We start from the raw sequence: 21,508 nt of genomic DNA, 5'->3' as shown, positions 1-21,508 counted from the left end.
TGAGTTTCTTAATTTTTATTTTAAAATTAGTTTCAGCACCACCACACTTGGCTCCCCTTGTCTTATCTCCTCCTCCTTCCCACCCCCCAGGTGGATGCCCTTTTTCTAATCACTACCTTAACTCCTCCCTCAGGCCAGGCCACCAGCATTGCCAAAGTCCTACTTCTGCTGAGGGAGCCCATTCTAGTCCTTCCCCACAGCCAAGTCCAACTGGCGCATGGAGTTTTCAATCTGGGAGGCAAGGAAGGGAACAGCAGAAAGCATAAGATTAAACAATAGAACTGGGTGGGCTGAGAACAAAACCTCACCCAAGCCCATGGCTCAAAGACAAAAAGAGTGCAGGGGAGGCAGAAGGGCCTACACTGAGGGGAATGACCAATAATTATCACCGAGAGCATTAGAGTATTTTCTAGAAGATATGATTAGGAAAAAATTCTGGTCAAAGCAGCATTAGCAGAGAAAGTAATACTACATCCCTTTTTTTGTTTTAAAATTAACCTAAGTGCAGAAAAAGAACACATATTTAGTTAGATTATGAATGTGACAAATTTTTTATTTCAAAATCTCAAATTTTGACCAGCATAGCACCACTGACATAGGTGCCGTGATAGAACCTTATGATGATCATCAGAAATGATTATGCCAGGCTATAATTAAGGCTAATCAATCCAAATCCAGGTACCCAATACCAGTTATAATTCAGGTAGAAACTATGGATCATAGGACCCCTGGGACTGGTTTTCCAGGGAACCTCTGAAATATCTTAAGCACTACAGCTTGTATGAGGACATTGGCCCGCAAGCTTGCTTCTCTCCCATAGCAACTGATTGACTAAGAGGTAGATGAGCAATTCCAGATTCCACCTAGCAAAGGAAAGGCAGGACTCTAGCCCTTGTACTGGAGACAGGCGCCAAAGCAAAGTCCACTTAAGCCTGAGATGAGGTGAGGGGGCAGCCTCCTTGCACCACGTCCTTAAAATGGCAGGAAGAAGGGCTGCCACTGCTCTTCCCAGTATCACTGGTTCTCCCCAGGCCCAGGCAGGGCCTCTTGCCCATGGTGATCCACCTGTCTCCCAGTTAATCTCACAAGACACTGGTCCCCGCATCATGTAGAGGGGTGGATGTAGCGCCTCCTCACATCAAATCAGAACACAACTGCTAACAATTAGCCACACACCCCTCAATTTCACAGGTGACACCATGTCCTCCAGTGGTCACTTTCCTACATCTGCTGCAAAGGAGAGGAATCTCAGTTTTCCTTTCCTCCTGAGAATCTGTTCACAGGACATGCTAAGCCAACTATGAACACTGAGTTTATCCCCAGACAGGTGCGTATCCACAGACAGTGTGCATAAACTGCACACAATAGATTGAGAGGGAAAAAAGGCTAATTTTTGTTTTAGGCTACACATATTTATCTTTCTAAAGAGAAGAACTGAAAGATTTCTCTCAATTATGCACAATGGTTGGTGTCTTAAAAAGCTGTATAAAAGATGAACACATGTTCATGCATGATTTAAACTGACCCCATGAGCTCTACAGAGACACATTAACGTGAGCTGTTCCCAAGCAGCACACAGCCAGGGCTGGGCCTGACACAGGTGCCACAACAGCCCTGATAGCACAGGGTCGGAAGACTGCAAGGTGGGCTGGGGAAGCGAGGCAGTGGGCCCCGAAGAGGCCCTGGACAGTGACCCAAATGTCTCTTCCAACATTCTCAGATGCTACTTGGTGGCTTCTATGTTCTGGACTATCCTACCCTCTTATAAAATAACTGTGAACACTACTATGTTTGGATTTCAAACATTCAGTATTGGGCTGGGACAACCACCATAGTTCACTTTCTATATTTTAAAACTATAGCATATAACAGTTTAAGACCTGCAGTTTTTGGTTAGTTTGTAACCGAAAATAGCAACCTAGACCTGGGAATGAAGCCATATGGGGCATGAGAATATGAAGAAGCGAAATACAGAATAGATGTGTCATTGGGTGAGATGTCAGGCTGGACTGGCTCTGAAGTCTCGATGAAACAAAGGGTAAATGTGCTATGAAAGATCCCACAAAACAGGACTCCACATCATCAGAACAAAGACAAACACTAGCTCTTTTCTGACTTCCAAACATGGAATTGTAACATATGTATACGAGTTGGTTAAAATACTGCTAAAACCACACACACAGAAACAATATCTTACTTGTCACTCCCTACAAGTACATACTCCATTTACAATTTTGTTTTTAAAACCAAGATAATTATTAAAACTTCTATCCAACGATGTTTTCAAAGTATATACACCTAACAGCCCAGAGTATGCTTGCTCTGGACCCAGTGCCAGCACCATCAAAGTGCAGTGTCTATGACTGCAAATCAGAAAAAAATAAAAAATACAGTACTTTGTGAGGCCAACGACTAGCTCATAATAGGCTTTAAAGCATTGTGGCTGACAGGCGTGTCATCCTGGAGGGCTTTTTAAATGGGCACAAAGTTGCCACTGGTTAAACATAAATGAGTCTTGTATCACTGTACAGGTATATAATAGCCCCATCAGAGGGTATAAGAAATTTAATTAAATGCTTCACAGAGTTTTACAAAAATTGCTAAAAAAGTTTTTTGCACTTTAATTTTTAATTTTTACATGTGCCACTTTTAACATCAATTATAAACTACTTTTTGACTGCATTACTCAACCCTAAGGAAGAACTTGGAGGACTGCATCTCTCTGAAAGCGTGCATTTCACTGAGAAATGCAGCAGCACTAGCACTATTAGTTCTCCACTAACATGTTAGTTCTCCACTGAGTCATCGAAATTTGCAAGAGCCATTGGGCAGCCTGAAGCCTCAAACCCAGGGGCATTAGCCCTCAGCCAAAACACAGTTTTAGTTTTGGTCCTACAACTGGCATCAACATTATCTCAAGAGGTCAGGGTTAGAGCAAAGTGCTTGGAAGACTGCTGCTCTGCCAGCGCAGACAGGTAGTCTTAGAATGTTTATACAGGTGGCTGGACTGACTGAACCTCTTGCCACACTTCAGGCAGGCATATGGTTTTTCACCTGTGTGAACACGGATGTGCTTCTTGCAATCTGTCAAGGTCAAAAAAGTCTTGCAGCAGATTTTACAGGCATACTTGCGAGCTCCCTCTACAACCAGGACATTGTGCTCTGATAAGGCCTTCTTGCACTTTGACAGGACATCGGCAGATGCCCTGGTCAACTGTGGAGGGCCAGGCTGGGAAGGATGCCCACTTTCAAATGAGGATGTGGCCCCATTCATCATTAGCTGGGAACTGGCAGAGTTTTCTGGGATCTGTGAGCTCCTGACAGAAGTTACAATTGGCATTTTGGGAGCTATACGGCGGTAGTATGGAAAGTTACTGGCCTTTCCTCTTGAGGAACCCATCATTACCCTGGAGAAGGAGGAGTGGAGGCCCAAACCAGATCTGGAAAAATCCATCCCAAACTGTTCTCCTTGATAGCCTGATGTCTGCACACATGGCAGGCCCATTGCTTCCTGCATAGGCCTAACAAAATGGGAGTCTGCAGGCTCACTGAATGGGTTTTCTACATGAGAGCCAGGGGCTGAGGTGGGCCCACCAGCAGGCCCAGCCTCTGGACTCAACAAATAAGGGGCCTCACACTCCAGCCTGCAGTCACTAGTGGTGTTTGGGATATTATCGTCGTTGTTCTGATTTGCGCTAAAGTTGCTTCCTCTGCTCTTGTTAAGAAAATTTGAAATGCTAAAAGTGGACTTATGATCTAAGTTATTTGTGACTTCCAAAATATGGATGTCACCTACCCTGTCAGTGCTGGACTGGGGATCTGAAAAACTCCGATCACTGCTTTCAGGGCTGAGGTCTATCTTCTCAGCACTGACCACAACTCCTTCCACTTCCACAGATTCGCTGCCTTCTGCTTGTGAGGTCACATCACTCACTTCATCCTGAGGTTCAGGAGAACTCAAAGGCTCAGATTTAACCACTACTCTCATGTGCTCCTTCTCACCAAGGCCAACCTCAGGATTTTCACACTGAAAACCACTTTTATCAGTTGCAGCTTCCTGCTCAAAACTAGTCTCAACCTGAGTCGCGCGAGAAGCCATCGACAACTGTGCCATGTTGCTGACACTGTTGTCAGACTGGCTAGGCACCTGGGCGTCTTCTTGAGCACCGAAAGACTGGTCAAACATGATGGCACTGTCTTCCTGGTTGTCGGTCATTCCGTCAGCTTTAGGATTATCCACAATTTTCAGAGAATCTGGTGAGAAGAATTCCTCTCGAGAATGAACCCCTGAAGGCCCATTCTCCGGAGTAACATTGGAAATGGCAGACTCATCCATGGTGGGTCGGAGACGCTGTCTGGCCCGTTCCTCTGCAGACTGCTTGCGCTTATGAAGGCGTCTCATGGGGAAGGGCGTCCGCTGGTCCAGGTTACTGCGCATCGATGAGCTCATGGGGGCCTGCTGCTCCTCACCATTCTGGTTGGAATTGAGGGCTGAGCTCACGATGCTTAGTCCCAGCTGCTGCAACATAAAGAAGCGCTGCATGCGGGCACTCTGTTCCTGAACACGCTCACTAGGGGGAGACATGGGCAGCGTCCTTGTTGTTAAGTAATGTTTACATGCCTTAACAACAGAGTTCAAATGCAGGTGAGAGGCTGCCAATAAGACATCCATAACATTGCTCTCCCCCAGCATGAGGGTGGAGGTATACATCATGTCAATCAGTGCAGCAAAGGCCTCTGCTGTCACTACCTCACTATCCAGCTGGATCATGTTCATGGCCTGATCTCCCTCTGCCACTGAGAACAAGGCTCGGAAATGTGTGCTACAAGCTGCCAGTACAGAGCGGTGGGCTTTAAAATGCCTATTCCCTACTACAATGACACAATCACAGAGCTGGCCATGAAGTCTTTGGTAGTTCAGTTGCTGGAAGATCTGTTCAAAGTGTCCAGGAAAATCCATGATCCTATGGGAAAAGAAAGTGTTAAGACTTAGAAAAGCTTAAGACAAAGCCAGAGCACAGAGGGTGTGATGAAAAGAGAGGCATGGATGGCCAAGCCTGGATCTTTAAAAGCTTGTGATATTTTTGATAATGGGCCCACAGACTAAAAACCTGTCAAACAAGGAGCAAATGCTGATTTAGCTACAGCCCTGGAAGCATGTGCACATGTGGGATCAACTACTGGTTGTTAACAGGCTCCCTTTTACTCTTTGTATGACGCACTTTTACACTTAGGTCCCATGTTAGAAAAGACCAGCGTGTGCACTATAGAATATCTATCCCTCAGAAGTTAATTTGAGTTCTACATTCCCTAAGGACAATAAATAAATTCCACAGTCTTTATGTCACCTTAAATAAGTGAAAATGTTAATATTAGTGGGGAAGATTTCTAGTTATAGATGGTAGTAGATTCCACACATGTGTTTACCTCCCTATCACACACGCTCATTTCTGAAACCCCATTAAAAATACACTAAAGTTTTTTGGTTTTGTTGTTTTAAAGGTATAAACCTACAAGGAAAAAAAGTACAAGAAACAAATATCAACAGCATTTTGGAAGCTGGTGAACAGGTAAACAAATGATTGCCAACTGACTGAGCATACCCAGAAAGCTAAAACCTAAACTGGCCGTGGATAAAACACTCTTGACTTAGATACAAGCTCCCCACCCACCCAAAGGCTCAGGAACTGGTTGCCGAGATGCCAGGGGAAGTGGAATAGAGGTGATACTATGAGAGGGGAACTGAATGGAAATCTATTCAATTAAAAAAAAAATCCAATGGAAGCTCTGTGCTTGTGGCACAGAGAAGGTAAATCTATAGAAACAAAAAGATTAGTTGTTATCTGGGACAGGGGGTGACAGGACAGAAGGACTGAAAATGGGAAAAGGGAATCTTTTTTGGGGGGGAGTGATGATGGAAATGTTCTGAAATTGAATTGTGGTGATGACTGTACAATTCATAATTTTCTAAAAATATTTGAACTGTACACTTAAGGAATTTTATGGTAAGTACATTATACCTCAATATAGCTCAATAAATTATATCTCAATAAAAAAAATGGGTAAAGAAAAACAAGAGATAAACAATCCAGATGAGGGGGTGCATAAAAGACTAATTTTTCAAATAAATAAATGGCATTTCAATCCAGCATACCAATTTACTTATTTTTAATTTTTTTTTTTTATCCTTACCGAAGGACATTTTTTTCATTGCTTTTAGAAAGAAAGGAAGCGAGAGGGGAAGAGTGAAAGAAACACTGATTGACTGCCTTCTTGTAAGTGATCTGACCAGGGACTAAACCCGCAACCCAGATATGTGCTCTGACTGGGAATCAAAACTTTTACCTTTTAGTACATGGGACAATGCTCAGACCAACTGAGCCACAGCAGCCAGGGCTGTAGCATACCAATTTAAAAGGATGATATTCTGTTCAATGCCTTTCTTCTTCAACAAGCAGCAGAAATATGATTATTAAGGAAAAATAGCCTCCTTATATTTTTTAAATGTCAGTTATCTTGAGTTTAAGGAGAAACTATCATTATTTTCTACAAAAGGTCATTCATTAGAATGCCACCTCTTAATGTTCAATCTCCACTTTTTATAGGAAAGGCATAAGTAGCAAGGACATTGTGGTCCCAGAAGCACCATTTTGAGGAATATTCCCAAGGACTAGAGACCTCCGCGAAGAGACTCATGAGGTAGCTTAGCATGACCCCAGCAAAGACAGAAGTTGAAATAGTACTATAAGACAGGTAAACAGTCCATACAATCACTTAACTTCCCATTTGCCTAAAGATCATCAGCCCTATACTAGACACCCTTACATAGCCCTGGAGGTCAACTCAAGTTCTCAAAACACTCAACTCAGGCTCTGCTCATAATACGTTAGGGATGCCTGGAATGTCCTGCTATGCCTTGTAGGCCATCTTCAGGGCAGCACAAAGGAAGAAAGAGTCTTCTTTTTCTCTTCAGGGGCTCTGGAAGTTGTGAAACTAACATGGTGACATTAGAGATAATCAAAACCTAGAGAAACACTTGTTCTCTAAGTTAGTAACTGTGCAATTTTCCATTTAGAGATACTTCAAATTAATTTCTCCATCATGGCAATCTTCTTTCATCTCAGTATCATTTAATCAATTTATGATCATTTGGTTTAGCAACAGAAATCAAATACATCAGATCAAATCTAATCTTAGCCATAAAACTGGCTAACTGGATTATTCAACTGTCCTTTCCAATATCAAGAGTGTCAGAAAGCATCTCGGTATAAGTCAGAGTCCTTAACTGAATACAGTAGAATCCACTCAACTGATTTTTGGAGAAAGAGGTTATGATTAAAGGATGTTGGGAAGCTCACAAAATCTCCAGGATGGGAGAGCTATATCTGAATGCCCCAGAGCATCCAACCACATTGGGTAACAATTCTAGAGAACTCATTACTACCACCGCCACCTCTACCACCTGCAGCTCTGTACACAGATCTTGCTTTGGATGAGCTGCTCAGAAAAGTAATTGTCACTGCACCTTCTAGATCAACACTGTACCACAGAACTTTTTACAGTGATGGAAATCATCAGCATTGTTTCTATGCTATCCATTAGTCATGTGTGGCTATGAGTACGCATGATGTGGCTAGTGCAACTGAGGAACTGAACTTTTAATTTTACTTAATTTAAATGGCTACCACATTGGAGAATAGTTCTAAATGTTCGATATTGTTCCATATTGCTCATATCTGCATTGAAGCCCCACTCAAGTATATATAATCAAGGGAACCTAGTTCTTATATCTGCACTGTAACTATGACTCTACCTTGGGAAAGTGTGCTCACTATTTGCAGGCTATCCAAATGTAAAGGAGAAGGTGTTCTAAGGATTCTGGGCAGCTCCAAATGACAAATGTCCACTACAGTACCCTTCTGACAAATAGAGCCCCTCTACATGCATGTAATGTACAGATGGCTTTGGTAATGCATAATTGTATTGCGTAAGAGGTGATCATCCAGAAGAGAACAAAAACAACAGAAGGCCAGAAGAATTGGTGTTAACAATACACATGTTCAGGCATTACAGACATCTTTAACATTTACTGAGCCCTGACTCCTCTTCCATGGGCTATGATAAGAAGCTAGGGTAACAGTTTAAAAGCTCTAGGGAATTTAAAACTGTGAAAACTACAAAATATTTACTTGTTAATTTATTTTAAAATAATAATAATTACATGTTAGTGTAAACAACTTTTATAAAAATTTTATTTTCTCCTCAAAATGAGAAGAGTGGCACTGTTTTACATTTTTGCATTAACAGAAGACATCTGAATTCTCACATTTGCTTGTGCATTCAGGCTTTTGCAATATCATACATCACATGGCCTGTGGAAAACTCCACTGTATACTCATGGAAGAATGAGAATGAAAAAAAGCAAGTAAGTCTTTCTATTATTATGAAAATTGTCTTGACCTCACAGATCCCTTGAAAGTGTCAGGGCCTCCATGGGCCCTTGGACTCTATATCTGAGAACTGCTAATCTAATGGAAATTCTAACTATACTGGAAAGATGGAGGCAGGGAGTGTACACTAAAATGCACAGACCAAAACTAGTGGAATTATACAGAGAAATTAACAAATTCATTTAAAAAAACACCAAAAGTCTTATCTTTAACCAAGGGGAAGTCAATAGATAATGTCTAGCTGAAAAATTAAGTAGCTGCAAGCATATCATTTTAGGATAGGTATACAATTATCAAAAGAACTAGCTCAGAATTGAAAGTGGTAGCCCTGGGGAAGAGAAAATGGAAAGCAAAGAGTCTAAGGTCTGGTGTTTGTCTTAACAAATTTTATGGAACTATTTGATTCTTTCAGTGATCTTTACTTAGCAAACTACATATACTCTTGGTAAAATTTGTTTTTAAAATATAAAAAGAAGAGAGCCAGACTGATCATAACCACACACACACAAAGTTAGAAAAAGTTGCCAAAGAATTATTCCATAACCCCTGAAAAGGCATTGGCACCAAATAGTTTTATAGAAAATATCTATTACATGCTGTGGAAAAGGCCGTAAGTCTTATATTATTTAAGCCATTTCAGGAGAGGAAGCTTCCAATAATCCAATATTTAAATAAACAGTTATTATATCACATCAGGCAATGCAGTTAAACACAGTACATACTGACCAATATTTCTGAATGGATTGGTCAGGACAAGTTATGCAGAGAAGGGCAATTTATTGCTGTGAATGCACTAAAAGATTTTTAAGAGATGCTTTTCAATATCCAGTAACACAGGCATAACTCAATTAAGGTAAGAAGTGCAGCCATGAGTTAAACCAAATGAGAAATGCAGTTGATGCACTAGGATTTTTTAAAAAGATTTTATTTATTTATTTTCAGAGAGAAGAGAAGGCAGGGAAAGAAACATCAATTGGTTGCCTCTTGTTCACCCCCAACTGGGGAGGTGGCCCACAACCCAGGCATGTGCCCTAACAGGGAATTAAACCAGTGACCTTTTGGTTCGCAGGCTGGTGCTCAACCCACTGAGCCACACCAGCCAGGACTGATGCACTAGCATTTTTAAACATATGTTTTGGCCATCCCAAAGTGCCACTGTTGATATTCCAAGAATGAATGGGAAATAACAGGGCATTACTATGATGCCCAAAAGTTATTCTAAAGACCATGAATATGAAGAAGGCTTAGATCCATAACATCTTTGGTGAGGTTCCCCAGAAGCAGACTTTGAGAGAATGATTCAAGTACAAGTGATTTATGAAGGAAGTGCTCCCAGGAGAAACTGGGAGTGGGTAACATGAGAGGAAAAGAGCAGCAGCCAAGCAAGGGTGCAATTTGGGGCAAAATCCCAGCTTTAGCCTGGTCTAGCGGGGAGCTCTGGAGCATGAATGAGTTTAAGTCACCTCAGGGCAAAGGAACTAGTCTTTTATAGCCCTGCATTAGTCAGTCAACAGCTAAGAGCCTCTCCAGGGGGATGGAAATTGCCAGGCACTTCCAGGTCTCTGGGCCCATGCACAAAGCGATGCCACTCACCCAAAGACCTAGTCCTCTTAAGAGTCACAAATGCAAGTCATTAGAAGCAAAAGCATACAGAAGCTGCACAACAGATGCACAGACTGGTAAAAGGGATCAAGGGGATCTGGTTAGAGCCCAGACAGTAGCTGGCGCTCACAACTTAGTGATACTAAAGAATAAAGTTGTGTAACCATATAAACTAACAGATGCTATTGTCCATTAGGAAAGGGCATTTCTGTATATATACTTTATATGTTTTATTCCCAATCCCCCACTGCTATCCCAAAATTCAGTTAATGAGAAATCTCAATCCAGTCTTTGATGGTAAGGTGCCGCTTAGCATTAGGAGGCCCCATGTAGTAAACATTAGTAAACACTGTTTCAACAAAAGTCATTAACAAAATAATATACCACCACATATTTTCTCAACTGAGCTTTCTCGCATAACTAAAGAAATCTAATTAATTTGGGCATTAAAATACAGCTAGGTATAGTTAAAATGGTCTGTCAGGTAAGGCTTTGTATTTAGAACCAAAATTACCCAACTCTGACTTACTTGAGCTAAAGATATCTGAGAAAACAGACTTGGGATGCTGATCAGACAGCAAAGGAACTTTGAAAGGTTAGGAAGCAAAACCCACAGTCACACTAATACAGTAGGAAGGGTTTCCTTCAGCTACTTCCTCTGCAATAAATGGCCTCCAATTGTTCTTTCAGTATGGACATCACATGTTAAAGATTTGAAGTTCCAGGGAGAGCTCTTACATACTAAGCCTGGGGAGTACCCAAGCTCACTCCTGATTGTGCTGGGAAAACAAAGAGGGAGGGTTTTTCTTTCTGTTTTTACTTATGTAGTGGAAGGCTGGTTGTTTTTCATCCACCTAACAAGATTATACAGAAAGGGGGTAGGGGGATTGAAATAATTCACAAACAGGAAATCAGTGCCATTAGGAAGGAAGACAAAGTCTCAGAAAATCCAATATAAAGATCAAAATCTATGTACGAAAAATTTCTTACAGTAAAGTCCCTCAAACCCTCACACACTCTTCTGTTTTAAACAAACAAAATTCAAGTTTTTCTAGTTTCCTGATTGAAGATGAGCAATAACAATTCTAAAATAAGGAGAAGACATAACTGGAGGTTGCAAAATGAGACAGCTGACCTAAGGGAGAAGAGGCCCAGCCACTAGAAGCCCTAGAGATCTCAGCCCTGGAAAGTGTTGTATATTTGGTATACAAATTCATTCATCCAATCTTTTAAAGTGCTTATTTTGTTCAAGGTTAATTGCTGTGGAATAGAGATTTATATGGCATAGTCCTGCCTGTCAGTGATACTTACCAGAAACAAGACATACACAACCATATTACAAAGTAAGAAGCATTATATACCACATCAGTGATAAAGTGTGCATGGTGGCTCAAAGAAGACAAAGGTTATTTACAACTTCATGATAGCATTAACAACAGAACTAGGTACTGGTTTAGGGTAAAATGAGATATAAAGGATATTCTAGACAGAGATAAAAGTGGGGAGAGGTTTGACGTGCGGGAAGCTATGTATCCATTCTGGCTGGAAAACAGGAAGGGTAGGAAGGTAGGTATTTGATAGTGAATGCTCATAACTGATGTTAATGATTACAGCAAGTCATCAGAAAAGTTAGCCGTGACACACATACTTTTGAACTAAAGACTATCATCACTTTTCAGATAACTTTTGTAAGAAGTATTTTCAAGTTTAAGCACGGTATCAGGGTTCTTGGCTGCTGCAACAGAAACTGATTCTAGCTAACTTAACCAAAAAGTAATTTGCTGAAAAGTCATTGGTTTGTTCACAAAATAAATGGGAAGGCTGGACACCTGAGCCTGAACTGGGCAGTAGGAACAATCCGGACACAGCCACTACTACAAGAATGCTGACTCTATGGGGATCTAATCTCCCCTTGCCTTCATTACTGTTATTTAGTTGTTTTGGGTTTGTTGTTTTTTTTTTAAATTTCATTTATTTATTTTTAGAGAAAGGGGAAAGGAGTGAGAAAGACAGGGAGATCAGTTGCCTTTCACAGGCACCCAACTGGGGACCTGGCCTACAACCCAGGCATGTGCCCCCACCAGGAATCAGGAATCAAACCAGCGACCTTTTGGTCTGCAGGCCGGTGCTCAATCCACTGAGCCACACCAGCCAGAGCTTGTTATTTAGTCTTGGTTCTTGAGTACATACATCTTTTCTGATATTATGTGAGATGAAATGGGAAGTACACTTGGAAGTAATTGTGCTCCATATTGAAATAAGATGATGTCTCAAGGAAAAAATACTTGTGCAATTTTTGAGTCACAAGCGGCACTCTTTTTTTTTTTTTTCACAAAACAGCATTTTTACTTGGAAGAATGAATGACAAACTATGGTTATTGAGACTTGAGTATTTGCCAGACATTTTCTTGGAAATAAATAAAATGAGCTTGTCGTTTCAAGGAAAACTACTTACAGTATTTCTTGCATAAGATAAAATCTGAGTTTTCAGGTGAAAATTAGAATTCTGGAATATCTGTAGCTGCCACCGTGAGTTTGATAGCTTCCCAATGCTCTTCTAATGAGATCATTAATGAATAAAATGTGATTTTAAAAAATACTGTACAATAAATGTGTCAACATTTAAAAGATCTGCATAACTCAGTGAATCAACATTTTCCAAGTGACTAATGTTGTAGCCAATGAGGTTATGTTACAAAACAAAGTATGTGTAAAAAAAGATCCCTTCACAGTGCAAGATATAAATTAATGTATTTTAATGTAAAAGAATATGAAAAATTCATTGACATAGTTTCAGATTTTATATTGCAACTCACCTGTCTTCTATGAAACTAGACATTAAAGAGATTTGCAAAAAAAAAAAGTAAAATAATGCCACTCTGATCATTCCCAGTGCACAGATGTTGGTTTCATATACAATTCACTAATAAAAGGAACCAGAGCTCCTTGGAGAAATGGCTGATACTAGGACTGAAGCAGGAAATATACAAAATAAGCCTGCGGAATCCTATAGTGCCAGAAAGTAAGGAAGTGCTACAAACAAACAAACAAACATGAGAATGGGAATATATGAAAGGGACATAGGACCCACAGGAGAAAGTGCTCTCAAAGGCAAAAGCTGAAACAGGTTGAGCAAAAAAAAATAAATAAAATAGTAACAGATTATAACCCGATGGGTAAAATAAATATCCACAGGTCCATATTGATATAAATGGTTGGTCAGGTAAATAAATGGGAGAGAAGAGACAAATCTGAGCAGAATTCCAAATAATTTATGTAGCTACTCTGTCCTCAAGTAGATGGAACATACTCCCCCTACCCACTCCTTAAGTGTGGTCTATGTATAGTGACTTCCTTCCAGTAGAGAAAGTGAGGGGAAAAGAGTAACTTTATAGTGGAGAAATCTGACAAACACTATCTCAGCCAGGTGATCAAGGGCAACGGCAGTGGTGATAAGTTATGTTCTTAGTATGCATGTTAGTAGATATCATGTGTTGATGTGATGAGAATGGCACTCTCTTTGTGGTCTTCCCCACAAAACCTATAACCCTAGTCTAATCATGAGAAAAACACCAGACAAATGTCAATTTGACAGTCTACAAAATAAGTGACCAGTACTCAAAACTATCACAGTCACTTTGGCTGGTGTGGCTCAGTGGATTGAGCACTGGCCTGCAAACCAAAGGGTTGCCAGTTCAATTCCCAGTCAGGATACGAGCCTGGGTTGCAGGCCAGGTCCCCAGGACGGGGTGCAGAAGAAGCAACCACACATTGATGTTTCTCTCCCTCTCTTTCTCCCTCCCATCCCCTCTGTCTAAAAATAAATACATAAAATCTTAAAAAAAAAACAACTATCAAAGTTCCCCAAAACAAGGAAAGTATGAGAAACTGTCTTAGCCAAGGGAAGCCTAAGGAGACAAGATGACTAAATGTAATGTGGTATCCTGGATAAGATCTTGGAACTGAAAAAGGACAGGAGGTGAAAACTAAGGAAACCTGAAAAAAGAATGGACTTTAGTTAATAATGTATCATTAATGGTTCATTAATTATAATAAACTTACCATAATAGTAAGACATTAACAACAGAAAAACTAATTGTGGGTATATGGAAATTCCACATTCTGTCTTCACAATCTTTCTAGAAATAAAAAACTGTTCTAAAAAGTGAAGATTTTTTAAAAATTGTCATTCTTTTCACTAATTATTTGTTTTGGAAAAATAGTTACTTTTCATAAAAATGTGTTACAGATGTTAACATATAATGGGTTTATTATTTTTAATGAGTTCAATTTAATTTCTTGTATGTTAAATACTGATAGCTATAACTCACAAAAAGCTCTTCAGACTCATCAATAATTTTTCAATGTGTGAAGTAATCCAGAAGTCAAAAGTCTGAAAATCACTGGTGTAAATAAGTTTCATATATGGAAAATTCATGTATGTGGAATCTCAGTCTTCAAATATATAGGATAAATAACACTATAGTGTAAAGGCAGCCTTCAATTTATACATATATTGTGTTACTCAAGTTTGTGAGATTAATTGCCTAGCATTTTCTCAGCAGTATTACCTTCCAAGATCATCACAAAGTATGCCTTTAACCTATTACTACGGTAGCAAACTGTCAAAGCACCTGTGCAGTGTACTACACATACTATTATATTTCTATTAGTTGGGTGGTGGAGGGTTAGTTGGGTGGGATGAAAGGGTTGAATGCCTACTAAAAAGCCAGGTTGTATAGGTAATTTCCATATATTATTTCTTATGGATGACTGTCAAGCAGTAACTGTCATCCCCATGACTAGGACCAATGTCACCCAACTAGCACTGCAAGTGAAGGAGAAGAGTTATAAACCCAGGTCCAACTACAAAACCTCACTTTGCTGTAATGGAAACAAGCTCCCAATAAGATATGGCGCAGGCAGATGATTACAGAATACTCAGGAGAGAACAGTAAGTAGTTACAAGTGTGAGCAAGGCTAGGAATGAGAAATGGAGATTGAGGGAGTAAGGGGATGAAGCCAAAAAGCAGGCTCAAGGTCAAGGATAGGGGGGAGGCAGTGAGAGTGAAAAGACAGGTGTGTAAGACAACAGCTAATGGAGCAAAAATTAGACAACTATTGTGGAAGTGGTGGCAGGAGGGACTTCTCTTACTGAAATCCCTTAATGCCAGTGCCACATGCCACCACCACCAACCACATTGTCAAGCCTTCACCATGGCCAACCCCAGTTTGGAAGATGAGGAGAATGCAGGATGAGTTCTGCCTTGCCCTCCTACTGCCTCTTGCTACTGGCTCCTCCCTAACACTGCCTTCCATGAGCCTGGTGCAGAACAATAATCAGGAATCAGAGCTTTGGGGAGAAGGCAAGGATGACAAAATACATTCCTCCCCTGTCATATGGTGAAAATCTTGGTCTGCTCAATCCTGTCAGAGGGGTAGGCTGTCACGGTGGCGGCTGACCAGCAGAATGCTATCTAAAAGATGGGCACGCCCAAAACAGCCAGTTACATGCCTAACTGAAAACACTACCTTTAAACTTAAAAATAATTTATTACAAATTTCACTATTTTATCCTGTTTAGAATTTTATACTCATACTGTAACTGGCCTAGAAATTTCCTTTTCCTGGGTATTACATTTTTCTATAATTTAAAATGAATAGCCAGCTAGCTGGTTACCTGGGGGGATAAAAGAAAATCTGTAGCCAGTTAAAGCTCTAAAGATCATACAAACTTCACAAAGGTATAAAAAACTGTAAGTGGCTTTTTTTAGCTACTTACAAATCTGAAAGTGTATCTATTTAAACATATGTTTAAGAAGCCTAAGTGTATTTTCCTTCTATTATTTAGAAAATGTTGCCTGCTACCCTCAGTTACCCACCCCCTCACAACTTTTTCATCATTTTGGAAAAAAAAGCTTTCATTGCCTTTTAACCGTGACAGATCAAGTAACATATTTCTTAATGAACAAGACTACTTTATCAAGAAAAAAAGCCTTATCAAAGCTTTGTAGACACTATTGATAGTGCCTTTCCAGTAAAGAAATAGATTTAATTCATTTTTGTACCTATTTTTCTTTCAAAGTAGCATATTCCTTCACTTCTGAATCACTTACCAAATCAACAGCATTCAGCAAGAAACTGATACTCTAACTGCTGAGTTGCTTTAGATATTCTACTCAAAGACTACAATGTATGTTAGTAAATGTGTTTAGATTTTTGTACCATCTGTGGGTTCCTCTCACAACTGAACCCCAAAACAGTGGGTTTTCTTCTCCCTATCCTCCCTCAAATCCTCTCTGCCATAGAGACTAAAACAGAAGGGTTACACTATTGAAGGTCTTGCTTTTTTAGAGGAAGACTGTTGAGTGGATTTTAAATTATAATAGACTAATTAAGGTGTAGTGAAAAATCAATCACACCAATAAATATGTTCAGAAGAAAAGGGGGAGAAGAAAATGATCATCCTAATCATTTTAAACTTAAAAAGTTGGAAATAAAGTACTTGTAAACTTGTTTTCAAGTACACAAAGTAACAGACTACCAAGTCTAATTTCTAAAAGCAGATTCATCCCTCAAACATCCTTCAAAGTTAGTAAAAGAAACAAAACACTTAATTTCCATTCATATTAGAAAAAAAGTATCACTTCCAATAGGATTGCTTCAATAACAAACAAAAAAAATTTAAATGTTTATTGAGTTTCAGTGGGGGTGGGGGGAGAAACATCAATGTGAGAGAGAAACATCAATGGGTTGCCTCCAAACCCACCCCCAACCTTTTGGTGTATGGGACTATGCTCCAAGTAACTGAGCCACTGGGTCAGAGCAATAACAGACTTTCTTGAGGGTACAAATTTGGAAAATTGATTGGTTATAAATACAATGAATCAATTGGTACAAAAGTCTTTTAAGTGTACCAAATGCCATTAAATCTTAGATGCTAGTGATTATAAGATGCAACATATTTCATGTAACAGTAGTGAGGGGGAAAAAAAGCTGTCAGGTTATAGCATAATGCTTACTGATGGCACCGTCTTCAAGATTAAAATGGGAACTTTTAAAATCAAGGAAATACTAGAATCTTAAACATATTATTCATATATGTTAGACGGTTAGCAGGAAAATTATCTACAGACAAAATATCATCTTGAACACTAGGAAAGTTATTTATGCCTAGTATATTACAATAAAGTTAGTGCTCCAACACAATCCCTAATATGTTTGAACTGTCAGAAAGTTAAATCAACTATCTATCTATCTATATAGAAAGTCATCCCTCCTCTCAAATTGGTCTTGAGATTAAAAGCCAATATTCAGTGATGAAAACAACTGTAAAGGACAACAGTTCACTCAGAAACTGCTGGTCTTTTAGCCTAAGTTCACTGCATACTTAGACAAAAGGTGCTGTGTAGTGATACATTCCTTCCCACCTGCTACACTAACAAAAACTGGCTCTACTAGACAACAACCATATTTGAGAAATGTTAAGTAAAATAAAATAGAAATGATATACTTAAAACCAAAAAAGGGGCAAAAGTATTTGTTTACAATAAATTTACATTTTTTAAAAAGTTGAAAACTAACATGGAATCAATACCTTGGGTTTTTCTTTTCCCCTCCAAGAAGAAATTGAAGCAGATTCAAGATTGTGTGTCAGCGCTACAGCAAGCTTTGTCATATCTGACTGTACACAAGATATTACTAAGTCTTATCCACACTGAAGGACTTCATATAATTCATGCTAAGTATTTTAAACAATAAAACATTTACATGCATTTTGTATCCAAGTGATTTTTAAAAATTACTTCAACTTCTCATGAGAGTCTAGCAACAAAACCTTCTTTGCGATTGCTGACCTCTAAATTTAGGAAAACACTCAATTATAAGATGCTTTTCTTCCAAATCTTTCAGAATCTTGCTAGAGACACCTCAATGAACCAGAAAACAGCTTGCCAGTATCTTCAGCTAACTACACCATGTTTTGACACAACTTTTAGGAGTAAAAAAAAAAATGCTTATCAGAAAACAAGTTGATTTCAGGACTCTAAAGTTCTGGTTCATTTATTCAGCAAAATCCAAGGGCCCAGAACAAGTCTCCAACCAATTAGTCCTACCTGGCAGGTCATCAAGCTGGTTGAGGTGGCCAGGCCAGTCTTCCCAAGTTTGCTGAAATCTCCAGAGGCAGTTAAAGCAACATTGGGAGGCCTTTACGTGATTTAGGGGCTTTTCTCTAAAATTCTCTTCCCTCTCTATCAGATCTCTTCCCCACCCCCCACCTCTATCTACTCTTTTAGCTTAGGGCGGACGACCCTTAACCAAAATCCTAAGAAATTCTAAGACTTTATTACGTGAAAAGCAAGTTCTCTAGAAAACAGAAACACCCACTCCCACGTTTTTTTTTTTTAATATTATCTACGGCACAACAGCCCAAACAAACATGACAAATCATCAATGATGAGGAAGGCACTTCAACATCTAAAATCCCAACATATGTAGTATTTTCTATTTACTACAACTGAAAAGTACAGATTGGGGCAAAAGTAGATTTACAGTTGTTCCTATGGAAAATAACACATTAAAAAATAATATAATACAGAATAAATTCCGAGTTTCCCATACTCACGACTATACACCTACTTTTGTCCCACCCTGTATATTAACATATTTTGGGAAAAGTTTTGTTCAATTCTTGAACATGAAGGGCTTCTTACTTTTATTCATTGAAATTAACCAGAACCCGAGCATGTTACTTAGTATCAAGACTTTGCTTGGCTTTTAATTAAAAATTTTTCTCCAAGTTAAATTAGAATTTGTATTCTTTTCAGGAACTAGTTTCTACAGTACCCTCCACTATGCCAGAATGCAGACTGACTGAAAACAAATGACCCATTTTAGAAGGAAAAAAACTAAACTTCGACTCCCTCTTAATTTACTGTCTTATGTGTTTACGTACATATCTACAAGAGGAGAAGGTGGAGCGGCTATTCGTGCACGAGGCCAGGTAGTGGGCATTGAGTAAATGCCTATCAACACATTAGTCCTCTGATAACAAGTTGGGCCATTTCAAAACACTGGCTCCACCCCTCCAGGGTCAGCTGCCAGTTCCCGATCCAGACAGCCTTGGCCTTGCTGTGGTGAAACCTTGTCGCTCAAGGAGACCCAAGATGAGGGAAAGGGAGCCACTCGACCCCATCCCGCAGGGCAGAACACTCCTCTCTAGGCTGCGGGTCCGAAGACCTAGCCCACCCGATCCTGGTAACCTACCTCTTCCGCCCCCAGATCTGAGGGGGCAAGAGCCCCCGCCCAACCCCGCAGACAGCCGGGCGTCGGGACACAGGGGACGCCTGCGCAGAAGAACCCGCCTCCCATCCTCCTGGCCCCTCCGCTCCGTAGGGTAACAATACCCCTTCAGAAAGACAGGCAGGATAGATGAGGGGCACCAGTACGCGTCTGCGCGCTCCCCAGTTGCCCTGTCGCGACACTATCTGGGCCAGTAGCCCAGCTCCCCTGGTGCTCAAGTCTGCACGGGAGCGCGCCCGCGCGCGCCACCACCACTCGCGCTGACAGGGTCTTCTCACCTGAGCCGGGCTCCGCCCCCCTTCCCGCAGGAGAAGGCAGTGACCCTTCTCCGATCCGACTCGACAGCGTCGGAGGAGGCGGGAACGTCCAGGCTGGCGGCTCCGTGATGGGATTTCCTCCCCCTTCCGCCCACCCTCCCCGCCCACCCCGCCTCTAGTCCCCCAGCTCCTTCGGCCGTTCGCCGCGGTATTCTGAGAAGACCGCGGCGGCGGCCGACAGTAAACGGAAGTGACGCAATGTGATAACGCCTACACCACCTCCTCCCCTAAGGCCGAACTGTAACCAATCAGCAAGGGAGGGAGCAGGGCGGGGAAGGAGAGCAGCCAGCCAGCGCACAGAATCCGGAAGAATTTACTAAGCCCCGGAACACTGACCAATCCACGGTCCCAGGAGTCTCTGTGTTTACTACGGACCTAAACCGTGAGCGCTGTGACCAATCACCGTGTTTCTTACAACACGTAAAACTGACATCAAACTCCTTTAAGGCGGAATTCATCACTAAGCAGCTCTAGGTTTGGGCTATAGAAAAGCTAATGTGTGTCACAGCCAATCAAGACCCGTTGTGATTGAGGGAAGAGGGTTAGCTGCCTAATTCCACTAATCACAATCACGACTGCCGGGGGGCGGGCCCTCAGGGTAGTGCGTTGCACCATTCGCCTTACCTGAACGGTTTTCCCACTCTCCCGCGCCGGATCTTTAGTGACCCCGGCTTCCTGGCGGAAGAGAGTGCACTTTGACGAACCCTCACACGCACCGCCTTAGAGGTTGAATTCTCACTTCGTAGACTTTGGAAAAAGTAAAATTCAAAAAAAAGCTGTTTAGGTTAAATTAGCCGAAATCCAGGCTAAAAACGTTGATCCAACGCTGACAGCACTTGGGTCCGACAGCGCCCCAAGTCCAGTCCATGGAGTGGCTTCAAGGATCGCTTCTCGCAGCTCTGGCGCCTGAGGAGAATGGCTGTCGGGTCCCGGCTTCCGACTCGGACATTGCTCCATCTTTCCTGCCGCAGGTCACAGGAGTCCAGTCTCTCAAACCAACTTCCCCCCAAAACAAAATTGGACATGTGCAACGGTCGCGGACTTCTGTGGGAAGCTGTGAGAATGGAGCAAGCTTTGGGGCGGCTCTCGGGATCCCTGGTGCGCTCTCCGATGGAGAGCTCGAACCCTGAAGGGAGACTGGCCAGTGTGGCCTGCGAAGGCGCCGGGCACTGGTGCACGGGGTGCGGGGAGTGGAGGTGAGGGAGCTGTTCGCGAGCTGTTCGGGAGCTCTCCGGGAGCTCTCGGAAACAAAGGCAGGCTGGGGAACGCCTCTGGTTTCTTTTGAGAGAGAGAGAGGGAAAGGGTAGACTTTTTAAAAAGGAACTTTCTGCTGCCTCAGAACTTAAACATTACAGCTGATGCATCTCTTCAGACGTTACAGAGTGGAAATAATGCCTTTGGGGTTTCTTTCTTTAAAGACTCAATGAAATCTGATGATAAATTCTGGCAGATTCCATGATATTTTATAGCCCTTAAAGATATTTTATTGCCAGATTGGGCAATGAAATAAAAAGATAAAGAATGCTGAGAATAAGCCGGGTGGTGTGAGAGGCTTATTTCACATGTGACCCTCACAAAAATGTTGTGAGCTAGACATTATCTCAAATTTACAACCTGGCAAAAGTTTAAAAGATTTGTATATTTACTACTTAAGAATACTATAGGTCCCCTCCTATATTGTTGATAGGAGTACCATTAACACTGCCTTTGAAGATAACTTGGTATAGTACCTATCAAAATTTTAAATACACATTCATCCTCTCAACTGGCGATTCCTTTTTAGAAATGTATTGTGAAATACACAAATTAACCTAGACTAAATACACAGATTTGGGGAAA

The 21,508-nt window shown here is 41.0% G+C and overlaps 1 protein-coding gene across 2 annotated transcripts; it reads right to left on the bottom strand.

Annotated features, from left to right (window-relative positions):
* Positions 1 to 60: 60 nt before the first annotated feature.
* Positions 61 to 19,734, bottom strand: ZBTB5 (zinc finger and BTB domain containing 5). 2 transcript variants are annotated; one of them, XM_054584643.1, is made up of 2 exons: positions 19,631 to 19,734; positions 61 to 4,964 (listed from the first exon to the last, which is right to left on the bottom strand). In XM_054584643.1, the coding sequence occupies exon 2, from the start codon at positions 4,958 to 4,960 to the stop codon at positions 2,930 to 2,932; it is 2,031 nt and encodes a 676-aa protein (XP_054440618.1). In that variant the 5' UTR covers positions 4,961 to 4,964; positions 19,631 to 19,734; the 3' UTR covers positions 61 to 2,929. The 2 variants fall into 2 exon arrangements, with proteins under 2 accessions (XP_054440618.1, XP_054440619.1); XM_054584644.1 differs by lacking the exon at positions 19,631 to 19,734 and adding an exon at positions 19,317 to 19,509.
* Between the last annotated feature and the right edge of the window lie 1,774 nt (positions 19,735 to 21,508).

Source organism: Pteronotus mesoamericanus, unplaced genomic scaffold (assembly GCF_021234165.1).
Source record: "Pteronotus mesoamericanus isolate MK-2021 breed Mesoamerican mustached bat unplaced genomic scaffold, CSHL_Meso_final contig_78, whole genome shotgun sequence".
NCBI classification, from domain to species: Eukaryota; Metazoa; Chordata; class Mammalia; order Chiroptera; family Mormoopidae; genus Pteronotus; species Pteronotus mesoamericanus.
This window is presented reverse-complemented; position numbering and strand designations above follow the sequence as displayed.

Coding starts and splice junctions, on each gene's coding strand:
- ZBTB5 (XM_054584643.1), bottom strand. CDS start 4,960: ATGGATTTTCCTGGACACTTTGAACAGATCTTCCAGCAACTGAACTAC.